Source organism: Thrips palmi, unplaced genomic scaffold (assembly GCF_012932325.1).
Source record: "Thrips palmi isolate BJ-2018 unplaced genomic scaffold, TpBJ-2018v1 HiC_scaffold_7, whole genome shotgun sequence".
Lineage (NCBI taxonomy): Eukaryota > Metazoa > Arthropoda > Insecta > Thysanoptera > Thripidae > Thrips > Thrips palmi.
In genome coordinates this window covers 6,203,187-6,225,002 of record NW_023144634.1, presented here as the reverse complement: position 1 = coordinate 6,225,002, position 21,816 = coordinate 6,203,187, and the positions used below count along the sequence as shown (strand labels likewise).

The window sequence follows — 21,816 nt, the reverse complement described above, 5'->3', positions numbered from 1 at the left end:
ACCCTGGAGGGGTGGGGGAGGGGGTGGGTGCGTAATAGTCGACGTGCTTTGATGGCCTTCGTTTTATTCCCGCGCCGCCAAAGCCGCCAGAGCGAAAGCCGCGATTTTCATGATTTCCCAGCTTCCCTCTCCCAAAGGCCTGCCGCTGTTAATTTGTGGTGGCGGCGCGGATCACGAAAGAGGAGAAAGAAACGGGTGGAAACGTGTTTTGTTGCTTCGCGCTGACGTCTTATCAGATGCACTAGCTAGTCGCACTCCACTGCAACCGCCACCTGCCTCAACTTGCCTTCAGGGTGTAGGACAGTTAGTTGAATATGGTGGCCCTAGATACGGACGTGAGGCCAACCCAAGGCTGAGAGTTGGAACCCCTAACTAGGAACTTGAAACAGCCCCACATTGCCCCCTCCAGGTTCTCCAGGTGGGCCTTTAGTAGCCTTTAGATGGGAGCGATCCGTGTCCGAGGGGTTGCCTACCGCCCCGGCTGGCGCCTGGAACTCGCAACCGCGTGGCTCTCCAGCGCCCAGGTCTCCAGTCGCGACGCCTCGCCTCACGGGCAGTGCGAAAATTCCCACGTGACGCGCAGTGTCGCGCTTCCACTCAATGCAAACTAAAGATTCGATGACTCGTCGACGCGATGCTCGCGGGTACACGTCGAGGGTGGAGCCTCGGGTGGAGCGCGGCGGGGTCCCTAGCAAGCACTGCCGGCCTCCCCCACCCCCACGCCGCCACCCTCGCCGCACTCAAAAGCATATCCACTGGCTCTCCAGCATAAGCTCAGGTGCAGGTCTGGTCCCGGAGTCGTGGGAACCGCGAGCAATCGCCCCCACCCCCTCCACCCCTCCAGCCCCAGCCCGCGTGGGCAGGGCGCCTACACCGCGAGGCCGCGAGGGTGGTGCTGGTGCAGCGAGGGGTGCGAGGGAGGGTGCCGGGGAAAGGAGGGGAGATGAGGCATTTTCAATAAAGGGAAAACTTTGTCGAGCCGTTTGGCTTTCAGGAAAGCCTTTTTGGTGGGGAGCGGCCCGGGCGCGGTCCGTGGGGAATGAAGCTCTGTTCGCTCTGCGCCTGGGAAGGACGAAGTCGAAGGACATGCACGAGACAAACACGGAAACATGTCCTGGTGATTTCACTTTTCCAGACTTGATGGCGTGTCGCGGTTTTCGCCCCGCCTTTCTCTCCTTTACACCCATGGGCCGTTCCGTAGGGGTGCGAGAGAGACAGTACCACAGCCCGCAGATCGTTATGGCTGCTCGGGGAGGTCAGTGGTCAAGTGGTCGCCCTGGTCCAGTGCATGGCCGTCCCCGCCGTCCCCGCCTCCCCGCGGACGCGTTTGACCGACTTATTAACTGACTCCAGCGTCCAGGCGGCCAGGGGTTTGTGGCCAGATGGCCCCGATGGCCCTCGGACCATGGACCGGCGATTGTTGTTGTTTCTAATTGAAAATCGCCATCGGTTTTCGCATGGAAATGCATCAATCGCCGCGTGGGCAGTGTGCCATCTTGCGCAATGCCATTGTGGCGTCACGTTCGCCCAGTTAGCTTTGTTGTTGTCCGAGGGGGCGGGCGAGGGCGGCCGAGGGCGGGTGCCAGACTGCTGACCCCACTGACCCCTGGCCATCCGCGCCGAGCCGCGCGTCCTGGTCACTCGGCGGAACATCCTGCGAGTGCGAGAGAGGCAGAGCGACGAGCACGTCGGAACCACTTTGGAATCAGTCTGAAGTGCCAAATGGACCAAATGGCAGAGGCAGAGGTGCGCGCACGAATTTGCCACAGCCCCTCCGCCGCGTGTCACAAGTTGCCTATCTCCCAGGCGCAGTGCCTAGCGGGTCCCCGAGGGACTCGCTGACCTATAGGCTAGCTTTCCCATTCATAAAAACGTTACGCTGAAACAATAGAAAGAAAAGTTAGGGCAGCCACCCCCTCCTCCTCTGTCCCTCCCCTCCCCGCCCTCCCTGTGCTTAACGTTATTAATGGACCCCCCCTTACTCGCTATGCTTTGCAGCGAACCCTCTCTTTCTGTTTCACTCGCGGTTCACAAAAGCTCTAATTTCGCGAAAAATGAGCATGTCGATTTGATGCTGAGCAGACAGCCGAGAAGCGAAGACAGGTTGAAAAGGCGCGAACGACTGTCTACTGTTCAGTCGGTGTTGTTCTTTGTTGTTGTTGTTTGGGTGTTGTTGTTTCCGAAGCAAGACAAGACCTGCCCGATTTGAGCAAGAGACGCTGAATTCGTTAGAAGTCCATCGAGACTTTTTGTTCAGCGTAGGCTGTTGTCAACTGGAATTAGAGTATTAAAGTGGTACGTTCGCTGTTCGTAGTCACCTTGCTCTGTTTCCCTTTGGCCCGTGGTCTTCGGTCTCGGTGCCGGTTTGGATGTTCCAGGCCCTCCTCTCTCATTTATTCATGCCTGGATCTGTCGTTTCTTTTGTGATTTCTCATTACTTCATTTCCAATTTCATTGAAGCGGTCTCAAATTCATACCATTATCATGCTATGCCATTACCATGCGAGATTCTCGACAACGACCAACTATTTTATTTTTTACTAACTCCGTCTGCCTTTTTTATGTTTCAGGTGATTCATTCCTATCATGGACGACTACAGTAAACGTGAGAAGGATATTATTCGGACTGGTATTCAGGAGGCTCTTTTATGCTCCGAGTTTGCTATCAAGTACTTGGACCAAGGTATTTGTTGTAAAGTTACCTGTTTTCCATATTCTTTTTGTTTGATGTGCTCAATTTGGAATGTACCGCAATTATTAAGATACTGATTGTGTGTTTGATGTCGCAGGTCCTGGTCGGGATCAACATTTACAACAAATTACGAACCTAGTGAAAAACTACTGTCTACTAGATCATCATTTGCAAGCAAGGCCCAATGTTATTGCGTCAATGTCTGCAAATGAAGCTGCAAGGCTCGCACAAAGAGAGAATGCTGAAAATCCAGGACCTGTTGAGGACACTATTCCTGATTATTCTCAAGTAAGCTTACGCATGGCTGTATTTGAGGGACTGCGATATTTTTTTCTGCACACCTTTTAAACATGATGCATTTATTTCAGATATTTTCTCAGAAGGTTAAAGATGCCACAAAGAATGTCACTGTGGAAAACCATGCTAAATTTAAAGATTTCCACAAGAAGGTTCAAGAACTTGTTAACAAACGTAAGCATTAGCCTTTCTATTAACTTCATTTTTTTCATCTAATTTTTGTTATTCTATCGTTGGATTCTCTTTTCTTTGTAGAGGATGGAACCGGAGATGGAGATGATGTAATGTATACTGAAGAATCTGAGAACTATCTTGATCCTATTTCTAAAACTGAGTTAGTTGATCCTGTGATCAGTACCAAATGTAGACATAGGTTTAGCAGGAAAAGTATCATGGAACATCTGCGTGGAAAGAGTTTTGCACAGTAAGTATGAACTTACAATGCAGTAATGTAGCTCTAGGTGTGGCTCAACTCCATTTTACTATTATTTTCTTTTTCAGGTGCCCTATAATGGGTTGTAGTGCTAAGTTCTCTGCTGAAGATTTTGAAGATGATCTCGTCACTGCTCAAACTTTGCGACGACGGCAACTGAATAAACAGATCTAATAGGAGTTACATTTTAAGAGGTCCCTAAATGTATCTTTTTCTTCAAGTTCTTAATTTATGCCAGACCTTAAAAGTGGTTCCTGGGTTGAGCATTTTGTGCCATTGACACGACCAATATTTGTTTTGTCTTTAATGTATTTTTATTTACTCTTGAACTAAACTCTTTTATTTGCTATTATTTTTGAGGTTATTTTTATGGTGTTTGCAACATGTCCATTCCTCGAAAGAAAATAAAGTTTCCTGAGAGTTCGAAGTTTTTAAGTCATATTTGTCTGCTGATCTGTGTATGTAGATACTCCACGTTCCTCTTCCCTTTCTTCCCCGCAGCCCTACTCCGATGCGTAGTTGAGCCGCGCGCCGCGTGGAAGCGCTGTAGTCGCCAGAAGGTGGGGCAGGAAAGCATATCATGTAGCTGGCTTCATCTGACCTCGACATCGGCGGCCCCATGGTGTAATGGTTAGCACTCAGGACTCTGAATCCTGCGATCCGAGTTCAAATCTCGGTGGGACCTTCGTTTTTTTCGACACCGAAGTATAAAAACAATTCGTTTTGTTCTGAGATTAGTGTTCAAATCCAGGTTACAAAATAAGTATACGAGTTGAATTTAAAATTTATAGGAACAAAATATGACAAGCTGCATTCAGTTTTAAAAATACAAAGTCCCTTCTTTTATTACAACTTTTGTTGACAAACAAGAGTGTTACTTACTTACAAATAAAGAGAGGCACAAAATTCTTTTCTTTAGTTTTTCTAAAATTCAGGCACCATAGTCTTATCTTACAATCTTTAAGTACTAAGCTATACAGAACGGAAGATTGAAGCAGTCAGTCATTTACTTCATAGCCTATTCAATAACAATAAAAACATCATTTTAAAACTGTTTGAGACTGGTACACAGGTCATGCGCAGTTTATATCTCAAATATATCTGCTTCACTATACACAAGTAAAACCATTGAAAGGGTAAAAAAAATTAAAGGAGGAAGAATACCAACAACATAATGGGGGTGGGGAATCATGAAAAATTAAAACAAACAAACAGAAACTTAATAAAGAAGTGATTATGAAGGAAGAGTTAGAAACCTCTTCAAATCCATGAAGTCTTGCCTTCTTCACCCAACCAATCTCGTGGATTCTTAAGGACTTCCATCAATTTACCTTCAGCTGAGTCAGACGGGGGACTGTGCATGTATTCCCATCGCTAAGAAACAAGATTGTAAAAAAGTAAGTTCCATGAAAGGTCTGAAAAGTTAATGAACACAGCAACAAAATTTTGCACTTACTGCAACTAGTGGAAGAGACATGAGTATGCTCTCATATCGGGCACCAGGAGTGTAGAGCCCAAATTTAGTTCCTCGATCGTAAATTAAATTGAATTCCACGTATCTTCCACGGCGAAGCAGCTGCCACTGTCTTTCATGATAGCCATAAGCATCATTTTTATGTTTCTTCACTGTTAATGACAAAAAAAATAATTATCAAATATCATTATTATTATTAAAATTAAATATTGTTATTACTATCTTTGCTGTTACAAATAACTTGATGACACAAGAAAAATCTAGTACAGTAATTGTACAGTAATTGAATTCTGAATAATACCTAGAGGAAGGTAGGATGGAATGACAGCCTCAGCACAAGAGGTCACAAATTTGAATGCACTCTCTTCAGATGGATAATCAATATCATCAAAAAATATGCCTCCAACACCTCTCCGTTCACCTAGTAAGATGTCAAGATGTTAGCAACATGAAATAGTTAAACAAATCCCAGAGGAAGCAGAACAAATGGTCCTCACCCCTATGTGTGATGTGGAAATAATCATCACACCACTTTTTAAACTTAGGATAGTATGTTTTGTCATGAGCATCACATGCCTTTTTGAGAGATCTATGAAAATGACGAGAGTCATCCTCATTGAGATAGTACGGGGTCAGGTCAGTACCTCCACCAAACCACCACTGTAATGGGAAGAAAAATATTAACAAAAATTTTTCAAAAGCAACATAAACAATATTCATGGGTTGATTGATATATGACAGGCACACCTGGCGTGTTCCATCTGACTCCTCTACTTCAAAGAAGCGATAGTTGAAATGAATTGTTGGTACCATGGGGTTGCGGGGATGAATGACACAACTAACACCAGCAGCAAAAAACGGAAGATCGCCTTCAGATTTGAACTTCTTTCCTCTGAAAAAAGTAAGACATTAGAAAATGTAATTGTTTTTTCATCAATTTGAATAAAGAGACATTTTTACCACCATAGTGATGGTCTCATTACCTGGCTTTCATCTGCTGGACAGCAGCAGGAGGTAATGATCCTTTAACAACTGAAATGTTTACCCCAGCCTTTTCAAACACAGCGCCATCTTGAATGATGCATGTAACTCCTCCACCACCTTCCTTCCGAAGCCAACGATCCACTAGGAATTTTGTACCATCACTTTCTTCGGCCTCCAACGCTCGGCAGAGTTCCGCCTGGAAATAGAATGGTACACTTTAAACACTGGAAGAAAATAATTATTCCTGTCAAAAAACCAATACATTCATGTTAATTACCTGGATTCTCATGATAAGCAGTTCCATTTTCGTCTTCATATCTTGTGGGTTTTCATCCAGCGTCTTACGTTCCGTGATCGTCTCAGCCATGAAAAGAATATCATTGCCACCCCACGTTTTCTTTTTCATGGAGTCGATGAAACCAAGGCCTGGTATCGCAGCTAGCAAGTACCTATTGAAGAGGATGTTAAGAAAACAACTTAAGAGGCAACTTAAATTCTGGTTTCAATCTCATAGCCAAATCATAATTTGCAGTACATATGTTTAATGAGTACAGAATGCATAACTAGGTACGCTGTAATCATTTGGGAAACTCAAAGGACTAAAATAAGTTACGTGGAGACGATCAGTTGTCAGTCAAATTCAAAACACCGTTATGGAAAAATGTAAACAAGGACGACTAACCTTGCTCTCAGTCTTTTTCCCCGAACGCCATGGTTGTACAAAGTAACGACTCCAAACTCGTTGAAATGTCGAAAGAAACTTCTGAAGAACATCTTGGCACGCTGCAGCCCGCCTCCCGCTGACAGTCTTTGGGACCAGCGAGACAGTAAAAACAGGTCAAGTAGCCGTGACACCAGTCACCGGCAGTACCTTGCTCCTTGCTTCGTCAGCTGTTGGACCCGCCCCTCCTCCTCCCCCTCCCCCGCCCACCCACCGCCCCTAGCGCCTTGAGGTAGGCAGCAAAACGGCTCCACACGCGCGCGCGCGATGTGCTGCCTACCTGCTAGGCGGTATTTCGCATTTCTCGGAAACGTGATGCGGAGGTATCTAGCGCAATGAAATGAGAACATTTATTTTTCTGATGTGGACTCTTTTTTTAACGCACCGACTGGAGAAACCGGTTGTGTCATTTTCTCTACGATAAAATACATTGTCCCCGAAAGTGGAAAGGAGGCCAGAGGCAGCCGGTGGTGGCAGTGGCAGACCCTCGGCGGCGACGAGCACGTTTTCCACCGACGCGTTCTCGCGGTCCGCGGCACGCGGTTCGAAACCCCCACCTTTGACCGATTGTTCTTAACTCTCGTAGTGACGTCACGACGTCAGCGTGATCAGCAGGCCGATTCCGAACAGTGCCATCGTCGCTCGGTCTCTCTCGCTCTCATGGAGCGTGTCCGAGGTGCGAGAGAGAAAGAACGGACACGTTAACGCCGCGTTCTTCACGCTCTGATGCGAGGGAAGGATTATCCCCTTTACGACCAACACCAGCCCGGAGTCTTGCCATAAACGGAGGGCCGAGCGTCGCCCACACTGCAGACTCAGCGTCGTTATCATTTTAGGGAGTCAAGTCATTGTCCGGCACCTGCGCCTTCGTCCCGGTCCCCGCCACCAGGCCCCACACCGTGCACACCGTGCCCCCACGGCCCCCACCGCGGCGTCTCCCCGGTGAGAAATCGCCTGCCGCCGCAGCCGCGCCGATCCTCCGCGAAAAGTTCCACACGCTTCTGACCAGTTTGCCAGGCCACACAGGCGCGAAATTAAAAAGCATCTGGAACGTCTCTGTCTCGTCGTGATGCACCGGACTGGCCCGACAGTGGAGCGGAATGGGTTTCGTCGAACGAGCTGTCTCTCTGACAGGAGTACGGGATCGCCTCGCGGACGGCGAGCGAGCCATCGACGAATAAACTAGCCACAATTTTGGGCAACAGTTTAGTTTTGCGCGAAACCAACGACTCCTTGCGGCTCGTCCGGGCCAGACTCTGGGCTAAACGCGTAAAGGCTTTGGGCCTCTAGACTGCAGCCAGCTCTGCAGCTCTGCCTCCGCGCAGGCAAGAACAACAGCCATTATCCCGTGTCGTGTGCCGGGAGCTCTGACACAGCTCCCGCGTCCCGAGCATCTCGGCCAGGAATAGCCACCTCCAATCGCACACTGCTGTCCGCAGGTAGAAAAAAAAACAACAAAAAAACGACAAAATATTTTGGCTAAGCGGCTTAGTAGTTCAAAAAAGAAAAAAAAGTCTGGAATTTTTCAGGCTTGCAAGGAAAACATTCATGTGTCATCAGAGGATCGTTGGTGTCAATGAAAAGCAAATTGTGTGACAAAAAACAACAACAACAAAACTTGGCACCAGCCAGTAAAGGAATCCAGTTCCGGGTTGGACTGCGCTGTAGATACGAACTTAAATTATATCATCACAGTGGAAGTTTTCTCCGAAAAGATTGAAATACAAAACCAGTAAAAAGCTGTCGAATTAGAGGTCCATTAATAGAAATGGAAAATAAAAATAACGAGCCTGTTTTCCCCTGTCTTCCTATGAACCGTGCGCTGGAGACGCGTCAGAGCGTGGCCATTACACCGGTCTTGGGGACGCGGGGACGTCAGTGGCGTGGCGTCCAGTCCAGCCCCGCCGACTGGAGCGCGCGTGTGACGTCACTGGAGAGACGCGGGGAACTACGCCGTCGGCTAGGTCACCTCGCTTCGCCTGCACCGCCTCGCACACGCCGCCCCGCCACGGGTGAGTGCCCTGCCCGCCCTGCAGACTGATTCCGAGTGGGAGGTCTCTCTCATGGGGCGCTGCGTGCCGGTGTGTGAGAGATCGAACGACGGCAACGCTGAGCGGAATCGGTTTACCCTACTGCTGATGTCCTCGTTTACTTCAGGGGCAATGAGCCGAAGCTGCGGTTCGAGGTGTGCAGCAAGCTCCAGCAGGTGGCTGCAGCACGCAGTGGCCAAGCTTCTCGGTAGCGCGGCAGCGCGGCCACAGCGTGGAAGTCCCAGGGGGTCCCGGCCGCCCCGGCGCACACTCATAGCCGCAATACCGATTATTGGATCCAAAACTCGGAAATCGTTCGTCAATTCAGTGGCCGTTGGGCATAAGGGCGTAAGTCACATGAGAAACCCATTGAAAATATAGGTTGTTCTGTCCGATGACCACTCAAGTATTGTCGTTGTGCTTGGCGCTTCACAGCGACGCGCGAAACAGGCTTACACCTCTCGAAGCGCTGGGCATTCCGAACACGTTCCCTTTCATTCGCGGAAGTAGAAATTATGACAGGACCCTCCCGCGGCGACGGCCGGCCTGGGTCGACGCAAACGAAAGAAAAAGGCGCTCCGGAGTGATCCAGAGTGGGGAGCCGAGGGGACGCGACGCGAGTCCTGCCTCCTGCTGGCGGGGCATCGAGGATGCCGAGCCTATAAAGTCGGCGGCCGGCCGGCGCGCCGCACTGTTGGACTGTCAGCAGGAGTGTTCGCAGGGTGTCGAGATGCGGTTACCAAGGCTCGCCCTCTCGTGGGCGGCGCTCGTGTGTGTGGTGTCAGCAAGTCCCCTAGGTGAGGATTGCTTTCGGAAAAGGGCACGTCGAGTCGGAAAAGGCGTTCTCGTTTGCGTGAGTGTGTCAGTGAGTTAGGTCGCGAGTGAGCTAGGTCGCGAGTGAGTTAGGTCGCGAGTGAGTTAGGTCGCGAAGTGAGTAGGTCGCGAGTGAGTTAGCGAGCGAGTGCGTGTGCATTTAGTGTTGATAAATTGAGTGAAAATTTCTGTGAGCTTGCAGCTGATTTGAGAAAAACTCATAAACTGGGGACGGTAATGTATTTTTAGCGGAGTCAAATTTAAGCAATCCGGTCGAATTTGGTGGGACGTGTCTTGACCGCGTGACGTGCGTTCTTCAGCCACGCTGACGTCACGCTGCCAGACGCGCTCATTTCTCATTGTTGTTGTTGTTGTTGTTGGCCCGGTGCAGCGAGTCGGAAGCGCACGCGGGTAGGGAAGGCCCAGTGACCTTGAGAGCGGGACTGCAGACCGCCCCCCTTGAGGCACGTCCCCGCGCTGCCGGGGCTTCCACGGCGGGGCCTTGTCACCGTTTTCATGTTCTCCGACACTTAGTTGGCCCCCAATGCACGGACGCGGTGCCAAAGGGCGAAAGCGTGGTGTGGTGTGACGTCTGGGACGACTCGTCCACTGGATGGAAACGCGTGTCTCTATTAAAAACCCGAACGAGCGCCAAGTGAGAAGAGTGCCTTCTTTTTTTCCGCTTTGAATACATTCTCGTTCCGCGGCCAGGCTACGCCAGGCCAGGCCCGCCGCCGCCGCGACGCGCAAACAACCAAAACCAGTTCTGACCATCCACGGCTCATTTTCTTCAATTGCTGACTGATCTCCCGCGCAGCAATTAAATGAAGCTCGGCCCGTGCGTCAGGTCGCGTCTTCCCCCCCACCTCCCTCTCCCCCTCTTCCCTAGCCTGTGTTTTATGGGTCTAATCTGCGGGGCTGGAGGCAGAGCGGCGACTGATGACATGTTGCGGGTTTTGCCAAACACGCGCTCGGCGTCTGGTGACACCGGGTGACATTCAACGGTTTGGATCTCGGAGGCGGGCCCAGGATTTTGGGGTTCTCGGTACGTTAAGTGATAGTGTGTGTCTCAATGAAAGTCGCTCTTTTGTTTTTCCCGCAGAGCGTGAACGCCGAGGCCTCCTGTTGGGCGGCCAAGGCGGTTTCCTCGGCGGCGGCCTCCTGTCCGCTGGCGGCGGTGGTGGCGGCCTTCTTGGAGGTGGCCTCCTCGGAGGCGGCAGGGGGGGCTTCGGCGGCGGCAGCGGTCTCCTCGGGGGCCTGTTCGGCTCCCAGAGCGACGCGCAGTCCTCCGCCAGCGCGCAGAACACTAAGCTCAACTTCGGAACCAACCTCGGCCTGATCGGCTTCAACGCGGGCCTCACCCACAGCAACGTAAGTACACCACACTCCAGTCCTCTCCGTTCAAGGTCATCTCCCGTGTCATGGTTCTGACCCGGGCACGTGCAGCTGACGGCTGATGAGTTGTGTCTCCCTCGCACTCATGCGGCGCCCCGTAGGGGTGCGAGAGAGACAGAGCGACGCGGTGACGTTTACTGTCCGAGACTAATTTACATCGTTTGCAGTCCCAGGCGTCCTCCTCTGCGGGGTCCTCTGCGAACGGCGGTGGCGGCGGCTTCGGCGGCGGCCAGTCCCAGAGCCAGGCGCAGAGCCAGGCGCAGGCCTCTGCCGACGAGTACGGCGCCAGCGCCAACTCCGGCGCCCAGAGCCAGGCCCAGTCGCAGGGAGGCGGCGGCGGCGGCTTCGGCGGCGGCGGCAGCCAGAGCCAGGCCCAGAGCCAGGCCCAGTCGCAAGCGCAGGCCGGCGGCGGCGGCGGAGGCTTCGGGGGCGGCGGCTTCGGTGGTAAGGACTTCCCTGCAGTACGGGCAGCGTGGCCACCCTATCATCTTAGAGAAAAAATGAATTCTTTTCTCTATGCAACCGAACCAAACGTCTAGTGCATACTGATGGTGTTGTGCTTCCTTCAGGTCAGGGAGGATGCCGCTCATGTGGCGGCGGCGGCAACTATAACGGCGGCGGCAACGGCGGCGGTTTCGGCGGCAGCCAGAGCCAAAGTCAAAGCCAGAGCCAGAGCCAAGCGCAGGGTGGCGGCTTCGGCGGCGGCGGCTTCAACGGTGGTGGCGGCTTCAACGGCGGCTTCAACGGAGGATTCAATGGCGGCGGCCACCGTCACGGAGGGCATGGTGGTGGATACAGACCACCCCCTCCCCCTCCCCCACCTCCACAACGCCGCCCTTCTTGGGGTGGCGGCGGCGGCGGTTCGCAGTCGCAGTCCCAGAGCCAAAGCCAAGCCCAGAGCCAGGCCGGGGGACACGGCGGCGGCGGCTTTGGCGGTAACGGCGGATTCGGCAACGGCGGCGGTGGCTTCGGCGGAGGCGGACATGGAGGCGGACACGGAGGCGGTGGCTTCGGCGGCAACAGCGGATCGCAGTCCCAGAGCGAGAGCCAGGCCCAGAGCCAGGCCGGCGGCCACGGAGGCTTCGGAGGCAACGGCGGCGGCTGCACTACCTGTGGGGGCGGCGGCGGCGGCTTCGGCGGCGGCAGCAACTCGCAGAGCAACAGCCAAAGTGCATCCAACGCCAACTCAGGTGAGCAGCCTCGGTTCGATGCGTCCTTTCGCCTTTCAGTCTGGCGGGAGAGTCCACCTGTGTAGTAGGCAAGCCCGCCACGCGGCCGTGCGTCGGTAGCCCCGATGTTGCCTGCCGCCAGGCGCTCCAGCGCCTCCCAGGCCGTTTTCACATCGCGTTTATAAATTGAATGAAATAACGAGTGTTACTTAAAGTAAAACGAGTGTTTCGAGGCTACTCAGAACGTCCGGGTGACTGACGCTGTACTAACTGTCGTTTTTATTTTTTTCCAGGAGGCGGTGGAGGTGGCGGATACGTGGAGCCAGAACCGCAGGGCAACTACGACGACAACGTCGCGGAGGTGTTCGGCAACGGCCAGTACGGCGGCGGTGGCGGCGGCAGCGGCAGCCAGAGCCAGGCCCAGAGCGATGCCAACTCGTCCGCTGGCGGTGGCGGAGGCGGCGGAGGCGTCTGCCAAACGTGCGGCTACAATGGAGGCGGCCAGGGCGGCGGCAGCAGCAGCAACGCCAAGAGCGACGCGTCCTCGTCCGCGAACGCTGGCGGCCACGGTGGCGGCCACGGCGGCGGCTTCAACGGCGGCGGCTACGGCGGCCACGGCGGCGGTGGTTTTGGCGGAAGCGGCGGTGGCGGCTTCGGCGGCTTCGGCGGATCCAACAGCGCCGCCAAGAGCCAGGCCTCGTCGTCCTCGTCGGCGGGCGGGCGCGGCGGGTCCGGCAGCAAGAGCTCCTCGCAGGCCCAGTCCAGCGCCAACAGCGGAGGCGGCGGCGGCGGCGCCAACAGCCGGTCGCAGGCCCAGAGCTCGGCGTCCAGTGACTCCCTGGTGTTCGCCTAGGCCGGGTGCACTGTTACTTTCTCTGGGGGGAAAATAGGAAACCACCCGCCGGTTGGACTCGCGTGGCGATGAACGTGCCACTTTGAACGCGCTCTCCTCGGAGGAGAGCACGCATCAGGAAGTGTATTTATTGAATAAATTCGACAACAGGACCGGGCGAAAATAAGGGTGCCAGTGCTCGGTATTGGTATCAGATTGAATTAAGATATGATCACAAGAGTACCAATAGATAGTTTAGGCTGTAGTAAGTTAGAGGGCCTGACTCATGAATGCGTGTGAGAATGTTTTATGTGTATGTGTGAGTGATTGAGTGAATGGGTAAGTGAGTGTCCGAATTAGTTTGTTTGAGAGTGAGTTATCAATTTTCCTAATGGCATTCAATGTGTGCCATAGCGATGACAATTTTAAAAATGACAATAAGGTTTTATTAAACATTGTTTTCTTTTATTAGTCAGCTATGAATGTGCTCGGAAACAAAGGTTGTGATTAAATATAAGATTATCGTATTGCCATAAGTACTTCTTTTGACTTCCCCCTCACCCATTGCCGAGAGGCAGAAAACATTGGTGCTCTGCAGAGATACAATGCTGTGGTGCAACTCGTGTTTTCAATTCCATCGTCGAATCGACTCACTCTTGTGGCAAGTTATTTTTATGACAGTTCCTTGGGAGGGCGAAATCAACAAATGGTTTACTTTTTCTGTTTTATTCGAAACGGGTGCGAGCGACGCCGTGAGGAGCCACAGGGACTGGGCTCCCGTGGTGGCGGTGCCAGGCGGGGCCTTGTTGTTCTTAGCGACCGAAGCCGCCGAAGCCGCCGAGGCCGCCGCCGAAGGAGCCGCTGCTGGCCTGCGCGCCGGACACGGACCCGGAGATGCCTCCGAACGGGGAGTTGAAGCCCAGGGAGCCACTGTAGGGGAAAAGAAAGGCGCATTCAAGAGGATCCAACTGCGCGCTCTGCAGCATGCTCTAGAGGGTGGTACTCACGAAGAAGCGCCGGCCTGCGAGCCTGAGCCTCCGAAGCCGCCCAGACCGCCCAGTCCGAACTGCCTGCGGATGCGCCCGCCTGGGAACAGGGAAGGGGTAGAACAACACGTGCAGCGCACCCTGCGCGATGCCCATTTCTCGCCAGTGCACTAGCCAGTGCTGGCGACGGAGTACGGCTTATGGCACTTGGCGGACAGGGCGGGGAGGTCAAGATTCCGCCTGCCTGGCCCGTTTGGCCTGCCTGGCCCGTTTGGCCCGCCCCGGGGCCGCGAACTTGACCGCAGAGACTCTTACCGTTGGCGGCGGCGAGCACCATCACGGCCACGACCAGGAAGAAGGTGAACCTCATCTTGTCTGCGAACGACGACGGATACTGCAGAGCGTGCGGGCGTAGCATTAAATACTGTCTGGGTCCGGGGTGGTCCGGGGCGGCGCGGGGCGGTGCGGGGCGGGGCGGCCCGGGCAGCTGGCCGGCCCCCACCCTCGCCCCACCCCCGCCCCCACCCACCTCGCGGTGCCCCGCCCCGCCCCACCCCGAGCCCCTGCCCGTCGGTCACAAGGTGCATTCACCAGAAATAAAACGGCCCGTCCGTTCGAAAAAAAGGCACTTAATGAAAACGAGACACTACCACAACAGCGCTTGAAACATGTCATGTTTCTAGTGACTCATGTGGGCGGCGCGCGGTGGGGTCGCCGACACGGTTTTCTTGGACAGCTCGCGGGGGCGCGGTGCTGCGGCATCGTTGGAGACTCGTCGAAGACGCCGGGTTGTAACTTCGAACGCGCTTCTTGTGTGACCGATGACCGATACACAACGGGGTTGCGGTCGCAGCCTGACCGGGTGACCGAGAAAAAAATCCCACTTACGCACTCACACGCGCACACGCACTCGCACACGCACACGACTGCCCGGAGCGGGGTATAAAGTGCAGCCGGTGCGGCGTGCGGGGCATACCACGATGAGGGCTGCTGTGGCGGTGCCGTTCGCGGTGGCGTTCGCGCTCGTGCTGGGGTGCCTCACCCCCTTCGCCGCGGCGGGCGGTGAGGGGGCGGGGGCGGGGGCGGGCGCCGGAGCGGGGGCGGGGTCCAGGACCCTGACCAGGACGCGTCGGCAGGTCGGCTTCGGGGGAAGCAACAGCAACGCCATGGCCGCCTCGTAAGTAACAACAGTAAATTACCATACAAATCGGACTGAAAATCGAACCGATTACAAGTGGCCGTGGATTTTGAACGGTCTTCTTTTCAATCGAGAAGAGAGAGAAGTCGATAGTGAAACGAAGATGTACCGCCCGCAGTGTTGTTGGCAGCCACAACACGGCTTACCGTCGGGCTGAATGGGCCCATAACGGGCATGGGTCGGCGGGCACGGTGTCTAATGAGTGAAAACAACTTTGAGGAGTTCTCCGAACTGTGTCTAATGCATCACGATTTGTTTTCCAGGCTGAATGCGGGGTTCAACACTCCTCTGGGCAACATTAACTTCGGCCTCTCGCAGTCGTCCTCGAACGCCAACAGCATCGGCCTCGGCGGCGGAGGTGGGGGTGGCGTCGGGGGTGGCTTCGGTGGCTCCACCGCGGGCGCTAACGCTGGGGCCGGCGGCGCCAGTGCCGGCGGTCAAGGCGCCGGAGGAGGTTTCGGCGGCCAGGGCTTCGGTGGCCAAGGTTTCGGTGGCCAAGGCTTCGGCGGCCAAGGTTTCGGCGGCCAAGGTTTCGGCGGCCAAGGTTTCGGCGGACAAGGTTTCGGCGGACAAGGTTTCGGCGGCCAAGGTTTCGGCGGCCAAGGTTTCGGCGGCCAGGGCGGTTTTGGAGGCTCTCGCCCCGGTGGCTTCGGCGGCCCCGGAGGGTTTGGAGGTTCTCGCCCTGGCGGCTTCGGCGGTCCTGGCGGCTTCGGCGGCCAAGGGATCGGTGACGGCTTCCCACACCACCACCACCGGCCCCGCGCTTTCGACAGATGACTAGCACGACGGCGTCGTCTGGCAAGACGATTCTTTTAACCAGCTGCAGAAGAAGCGATGGCATTTTTCATTTGTAAATAAATCACTCCCCACCCATGTCAATCAGTAAAAATAAACTGTGCGAATTTATGGTCTTTCGTTTTACTCAAAACTACAACAACCCCTTATCTGCAGAGCTTTTTTAAAATTTGGGGACTGCATCCTCTCTTTTATACGTGTTTGTTGCATTAAAGCGGAATTTCCGTCTTAGCAAAATTTCGAACGAGCTCTCTCGCAAAAATGATCCCGTATCCCCTCTACAGCTTCATCTGCTGGGACTTTCTCGCCGTTGTCCGACGCGCTAGCATAACATGAGAGTGTACAGCCACTTTGTCCACTCGCATCCGGGAGAGTGACTGATAAGCGCAGCAGCCCGGAGCTCATTTCTGCAGATAAAAAGCTCGCCGCGACGAGGGAGCCGCCAGTCGGTCAACATGTGGCACGTTTCGGCAGTCGTTCTAGTGGGGGCCCTCGCGGTCGCCCTGGCTACCTTCGAAGGTCATTTCAAGCGCCCTTTTATAAAATTTCATAAATATTCATCAAATTCCTGGTATCGCTGTCGCATTTGCTACCTTTTACACTAATCTAACACCAGTTTAATTTCGATTTTGCAGGACAAAGTCATGGACAGCGACACAAGCGGCAGTTCGGGTTCTCTGGGAGCAGCGCCAACGCGCAGTCGCACTCTGGGTGGGTGTATTGAATACTTCACCTTCAAGGGCTGTTCTAAGTCAAAATTCCGTCTTAATTTCCTTTCGTGTGCCTTAGTTCCGGCGGATTTTTTGGTGGAGGCCTAGGTGGCCTCGGTGCTAGTGGAGCTAACGCAGGGGCCAGCAGCTTCGGCAGCGGCTTCGGCGGTCTCGGCGGCAACCTCGGTGGAGGCCTCGCTTCTAGTGGCGCTAACGCAGGGGCCAGCAGCTTCGGCGGCGGCTTCGGCGGCCTCGGTGGAGGCCTTGGTGCCAGCGGAGCGAACGCAGGAGCCAGCAGCTTCGGCGGCGGCCTCGGTGGCCTCGGCGGCTTTGGTGGCCTCGGTGGCTTCGGTGGATTTGGCGGCCTTGGCGGCCTTGCAGGCCTCGGCAGCGGCCTTGGAGTGAGCGGGGCGAACGCAGGGGCCGGCAGCTTCGGTGCTGGTGGCACACATCACGGCGTCGGCGGAGGCCTCAGCGCGTCTCAGGCCGCGTCCCATGCCGCGTCCGGTGCTGGTGGCGTTGGTGTAGGCCCCACCGTCGGCGGCGGCCTCAGCGGATCCCAGGCCTCTGCCAACGCCGGGTCCATTGGCGGCGGCATTGGAGGTGGCGCAGGTGGCGCCGGAGGCCTCAGTGGATCCCTAGCGAATGCCCAGTCTGGTGCCGGTAGCATCGGCGGCGGTGTCGGGTTAGGGGGTGGGGTAAGCGGATCTCAAGCAGCTGCCAACGCTGGGTCCATTGGCGGTGGCATCGGAGGAGGACACGGATTCGGCGGCGGTCTAAGTGGATCTCAAGCCTCTGCCAACGCTGGGTCCATTGGCGGCGGTATCGGAGGTGGTGCTGGTGGTGCAGGAGGCCTCAGCGGTTCTCTGGCCAATGCCCAGTCTGGTGCCGGCAGCATCGGGGGTGGTGTTGGTTTAGGGGGTGGCGTTACCGGATCGCAGGCCGCTGCCAACGCTGGATCCCTTGGCGGTGGTATCGGAGGTGGACACGGATTCGGTGGGGGACTCAGCGGATCTCAAGCCTCTGCTAACGCTGGTTCCATTGGCGGCGGCATTGGAGGCGGTGCTGGTGGTGCAGGAGGCCTCAGCGGTTCCCTGGCCAACGCCCAGTCAGGTGCCGGCAGCATCGGGGGTGGAGTTGGTTTAGGGGGCGGTGTTAGTGGATCGCAGGCCGCTGCCAACGCGGGATCCCTTAGCGGGGGTTTCGGGGGCGGACAAGGATTCGGCGGCGGCCTCAGCGGATCTCAGGCCTCAGCTAACGCAGGATCCTTAAGTGGTGGTTTCGGGGGTGGACACGGTTTCGGCGGCGGCCTCAGTGGATCTCAGGCCTCTGCCAACGCTGGATCCCTAAGCGGCGGATTTGGAGGCGGCCACGGTTTCGGCGGCGGCCTCAGCGGATCCCAGGCCTCTGCCAGCGCTGGATCTGTAGCGGGTGGTGCCGGCTTTGGTCGGTAATGCAAGATTCAACGGTGATCAACAAAGCCTTAGATAAAGCCCGGTTGCTCTTCGCAGAAGAAAACTATGATTGACCTTGTCACTACTGTTGCTCTCTGTTAAAAAGAAAAACAAAACAAACAAATAATAAAAGTTATAATACCAATTTACTGCATTATTTTTTCGCCCGACCTGCAAGCCAAGTGTTTGACCACAACTACCACTAATACCTTCTTCTTCGGACTAAACTCTGTTCTTCAACCCGATTTTTTGTAGTCACCAATAAGACATAGATCGTATCTCATTACCTGTACTTTTTAGCTGCGCCACCGCAATTACGTGGCCTCCCCTGTGAGCAAAGTGCTCAGCTGCCAAGCCTACCCCAACCGCGACACACCCACCGCGGTGCTCGAAATAACGGCATCGGACCGTGGGCCACGTCCACGACGTCCACGGCCACGGCCACGTCATCGCCGAGGGTCCAGGATCCGGCTCCGCGGCCCCGAGCCCCGCCGCCGCCGATAGCGACCTCCGGGTGGGCGGCGGGCTGATATGGGGCCGGGCCGCAGGTGGTCTCCAGGGTGGCCGCGGACGGCCGGCAGTGCGCGCCTGACCATGGCTCTGCTTGCTCTGCGTGCTCTGTGCGTGCTGTCGCCGCTCCTGGCCTCGGTCGCAGCCTCCAGCCAAGGTAGGTACCCCGCGCACGCGGCAAGGGGAGGACTGCGTTCGTCTGCTGGCGTGTCGGCCGACGCGCTGCGAGCTCGAGCGCGGCGGGCAGCAACCCGCAGGCTTGCGTACACGCGTGCGTTGCCGGTGCCTACCTCGCAGGCGTCCAGGACGTCTCAGTGACTCCGGTTGGCGTGTTGCAGATGCGCTGCGCTCCGCGATCGTGGACGACGGCAACGAAGGCGTGATCCAGCACGGGTATGTAAACATGGCAACACCACCCCCAGCGGCCCAACGAATGTCTGGCCCTACAAGAGGTTCCTGTCGCTGACAGCATTGTGCATGTTCCTAGGAATCGCCACCGCGCTGCACGGTCGCCCTTCCTCATCCCGAGTGACAGCATCATTCGCCTCCAGTCCTACCCCGTCCTGGCTCCCCCGGTGCCCGCGCCCAGCGTGTACCAGTACAACCCGTACTACCCCGGTTTCGGAGGCGCGTCCTCTCAGAGCTTTGCCTCCTCCAGCAGTGGAGCGGGCGGCTCGGGGAACGCAGGGGCGAGTGCGGTAGCGCAGTCGTTTGGTGGTTCCGGACAGGCGGGCGCCTCTGCTAGTGCCCAGTCGTTCAGTGGTTCCGGATTCCAGCCGAACCATTCGGGTGCCACTGCCAACTCTCAGTCTTTTGGTGGTTCCGGTTACCAACCCAGTCAGTCGGGAGCCACTGCCAGCTCGCAGTCATTCGGTGGTTCCGGTTATCGTCCCGTTCCCACATACGTCACTGGCGCCAACTCTCAGTCGTTCGGTAGTTCCGGTTACCGCCCCGTCCCTACAGTGGTCAGTGGAGCCAACTCGCAGTCTTTTGGTGGTTCCGGTTACCAACCCAGTCAGTCGGGTGCCTCCGCAAGCTCGCAGTCGTTCGGTAGTTCCGGATACCGCCCAGTTCCCACATACATCACTGGATCCAACGCACAGTCCTTCGGTAGTTCCGGTTACCGTCCCGTCCCTACAGTGGTCACTGGCGCGAACTCACAGTCCTTTGGTGGTTCCGGTTATCAGCCTAGTCAGTCGCTTTCTACTGCGAACTCACAGTCATTCGGCAGTTCCGGTTACCGTCCGATTTCTACAGTGGCGAGTGGCGCCAACTCGCAGTCGTTCGGCAGTTCCGGTCTACAACCTATTCAGTCGGGCGCCACCGCCAGCTCGCAGTCGTTCGGTAGTTCCGGTCTGCAACCTATTCAGTCGGGCGCCACCGCCAGCTCGCAGTCGTTCGGTAGTTCCGGCTACCGCCCCGTCCCGACAGTGGTCTCCGCCGCCAACTCACAGTCATTCGGTGGCTCTGGTTTCGGTTCCGGTGACTCAGGCGCGTCCGCCAACTCCCAGTCGTTCGGGGGAGCCGGGGCGGGCGCCCAGTCCAGCGCGCAGTCCAGCGCGCAGTCCGGCAGTGGCCTGATACCGCCCTCGACGGCCGGGTCGACGGCCGGGTCGGAGGCCTTGGCTGGTTCGTCGGCGTCCTCCATCGCGGCCGCGCAGTCCTTCGCCAGCCACTGGCCCCACGGCAGCAACGCCATCGCGGCGTCCCAGGCGTCGTCGGGAGGCCAGTCGGGGGCAACGGCGGGTGCCGCGGCCCAGGCCTCGAGCGGCGTGGGGGTGGGCCAACCCGGCCAACCCGGACAGTCGTTCGGAGGGGCGGCCGCCGACGCGACTGCCCAAGCCCAGGCACAGGCCCAGGCACAGGCCTTCGCTTCCCACTGGCCCAGTCACCAAGGGGTGTCAACAGCCGGTGCACAGTCCGGCAGCTTGGGCTCCGGCGGCAGCAGTGCAGGAGCGCAGTCCTTCGCCTCTTCTGGTTCCGGTCAGGGTGCCAACGCAGGGGCCCAGTCTTTCGCGACGTCAGGTTCCGGTTCCGGCCAGGGCCTTTCCGGTGCCAACTCAGGGTCCTACGCGACATCGGGTGACCAAGGCCTTTCCGGTGCCAACGCAGCAGCCCAGTCCTCAGCCACTTCCGGTCAAAGCCTTTCCGGGGCCAACGCAGCGGCACAGTCCTTCGCCACTTCCGGTCTAGGCCTTCCCGGTGCCAACGCAGGTGCGCAGGCTTTCGCTGTGTCCGGCACAGACGCCGCACAGGCCTTCGCCACCCACTGGCCCAGTATTCACCAGCTGCTCATTTCAGCTGCACAGGCTGCAGCTGGCATCGGCTCCGGTAACACTGCAGGGGCGCAGTCCTTCGCCACTTCCGGTTCCGGATCCGACCAGGGCCTCTCCGGTGCCAACGCAGCATCGCAGTCCTTGTCCACCTCCGGTTCCGGTTCAGGCTCCGACCAGAGCCTTTCCGGTGCCAACGCCGGATCGCAGTCCTTCGCCACTTCAAGTTCCGGTTCCGACCAGGGCCTCTCCGGTGCCAACGCAGCATCGCAGTCCTTCGCCACTTCCGGTTCCGGGCAAGGCCTTTCCGATGCGGGAGCGCAGTCCCTTGGTTCCGGCCTGTCCGGAGCCACAGGATCGGGACAGTTGTTCCCCTTCGGGTTCATCCCCGCCTTCGGGCCGCACGGCCCCTTCGGAGCGAATGCTGAGTCTTCCGCCACTTCTGGCCAGGATGTTTCCGGTGTGGCGGCACAGGGCGGCGCAGACGCCGCAGCCCAGTCCGGGTACTTCGGAGTGCCCGGAGCCACGGCGCAAGCGTCCGCCCAGTCCTCCGGCGAGTACGGACCCAGCGGCCCAACCGGAGCCACCGGAGCGAGCGCCAATGCTCAGTCCGTCGGGTCCGTCGTCGGCTCGGACTACAGAGGGCAGTCGCAGTCCTCCGCCGAGGCGCAGGCCCACTCGGGGGTGGCAGGGCAGTCCGGAGCAAGCGCCTCTGCTGAATCCGCTGCCGGAAACGGACTCGAAGGAGGTTAGTTTGAGACAAAAAGGAGTAAACTGCACTAAGTATGTGACGCTAACAATGATTTGTTTTCAGGAAACTCAATCGCCAGCAGTTCCGCCCAGTCCGGGGAGGACTTCGTCTTCCCCCACCCGATGGACGACGTGGAGGGGCTCCCTGTGGAGCGTGCTTCGGCAGCCGAGGCCTCGGCAGTGACCTCAACGGTGGCCTAGGGCCCAGCCTAAGGCCAGGACAGCACGCTGCTGCATCTCTGCTTGAACGTCAAAAACCCTAGTCTAGACCAAATGTGTCGTCTCGAGGACACGCTATCG

At 56.4% G+C, this 21,816-nt stretch overlaps 6 protein-coding genes and 1 non-coding gene across 7 annotated transcripts; 5 read left to right on the top strand and 2 right to left on the bottom strand.

The window, feature by feature from the left end:
• The first annotated feature begins 2,136 nt into the window (after positions 1 to 2,136).
• LOC117652535 (E3 SUMO-protein ligase MMS21-like) lies at positions 2,137 to 3,774 on the top strand. The gene is made up of 6 exons (XM_034397509.1): positions 2,137 to 2,295; positions 2,571 to 2,683; positions 2,790 to 2,980; positions 3,061 to 3,163; positions 3,245 to 3,413; positions 3,491 to 3,774. Exons 2-6 carry the CDS (start codon positions 2,587 to 2,589, stop codon positions 3,594 to 3,596), a joined length of 666 nt encoding a protein of 221 aa, XP_034253400.1. The 5' UTR covers positions 2,137 to 2,295; positions 2,571 to 2,586; the 3' UTR covers positions 3,597 to 3,774.
• Positions 3,775 to 4,035: 261 nt separating this feature from the next.
• On the top strand, positions 4,036 to 4,107 carry Trnaq-cug. The gene has a single exon. It is a non-coding gene; the product is annotated as a tRNA-Gln (tRNA).
• A 128-nt stretch (positions 4,108 to 4,235) lies between these two features.
• Positions 4,236 to 6,777, bottom strand: LOC117652534 (oxygen-dependent coproporphyrinogen-III oxidase). The gene is made up of 8 exons (XM_034397508.1): positions 6,563 to 6,777; positions 6,158 to 6,329; positions 5,880 to 6,076; positions 5,644 to 5,788; positions 5,394 to 5,556; positions 5,198 to 5,317; positions 4,879 to 5,048; positions 4,236 to 4,796 (listed from the first exon to the last, which is right to left on the bottom strand). Exons 1-8 carry the CDS (start codon positions 6,652 to 6,654, stop codon positions 4,683 to 4,685), a joined length of 1,173 nt encoding a protein of 390 aa, XP_034253399.1. The 5' UTR covers positions 6,655 to 6,777; the 3' UTR covers positions 4,236 to 4,682.
• A 2,506-nt stretch (positions 6,778 to 9,283) lies between these two features.
• Positions 9,284 to 13,367, top strand: LOC117652547 (glycine-rich cell wall structural protein 1-like). The gene is made up of 5 exons (XM_034397557.1): positions 9,284 to 9,428; positions 10,547 to 10,815; positions 11,007 to 11,283; positions 11,409 to 12,029; positions 12,302 to 13,367. The coding sequence occupies exons 1-5, from the start codon at positions 9,362 to 9,364 to the stop codon at positions 12,859 to 12,861; spliced, it is 1,794 nt and encodes a 597-aa protein (XP_034253448.1). The 5' UTR covers positions 9,284 to 9,361; the 3' UTR covers positions 12,862 to 13,367.
• On the bottom strand, positions 13,070 to 14,200 carry LOC117652549 (glycine-rich protein 5-like). Its single transcript, XM_034397558.1, has 3 exons — positions 14,142 to 14,200; positions 13,848 to 13,926; positions 13,070 to 13,770 (listed from the first exon to the last, which is right to left on the bottom strand). The coding sequence occupies exons 1-3, from the start codon at positions 14,194 to 14,196 to the stop codon at positions 13,653 to 13,655; spliced, it is 252 nt and encodes an 83-aa protein (XP_034253449.1). The 5' UTR covers positions 14,197 to 14,200; the 3' UTR covers positions 13,070 to 13,652.
• Positions 14,201 to 14,992: 792 nt separating this feature from the next.
• On the top strand, positions 14,993 to 17,983 carry LOC117652749 (glycine-rich cell wall structural protein 1-like). Its single transcript, XM_034397840.1, has 4 exons — positions 14,993 to 15,003; positions 15,288 to 15,751; positions 16,455 to 16,530; positions 16,609 to 17,983. Exons 1-4 carry the CDS (start codon positions 14,993 to 14,995, stop codon positions 17,981 to 17,983), a joined length of 1,926 nt encoding a protein of 641 aa, XP_034253731.1.
• Positions 17,984 to 18,577: 594 nt separating this feature from the next.
• Positions 18,578 to 21,811, top strand: LOC117652747 (fibroin heavy chain-like). Its single transcript, XM_034397839.1, has 4 exons — positions 18,578 to 18,650; positions 18,832 to 18,886; positions 18,981 to 21,514; positions 21,581 to 21,811. The coding sequence occupies exons 1-4, from the start codon at positions 18,578 to 18,580 to the stop codon at positions 21,715 to 21,717; spliced, it is 2,799 nt and encodes a 932-aa protein (XP_034253730.1). The 3' UTR covers positions 21,718 to 21,811.
• Positions 21,812 to 21,816: the final 5 nt, after the last annotated feature.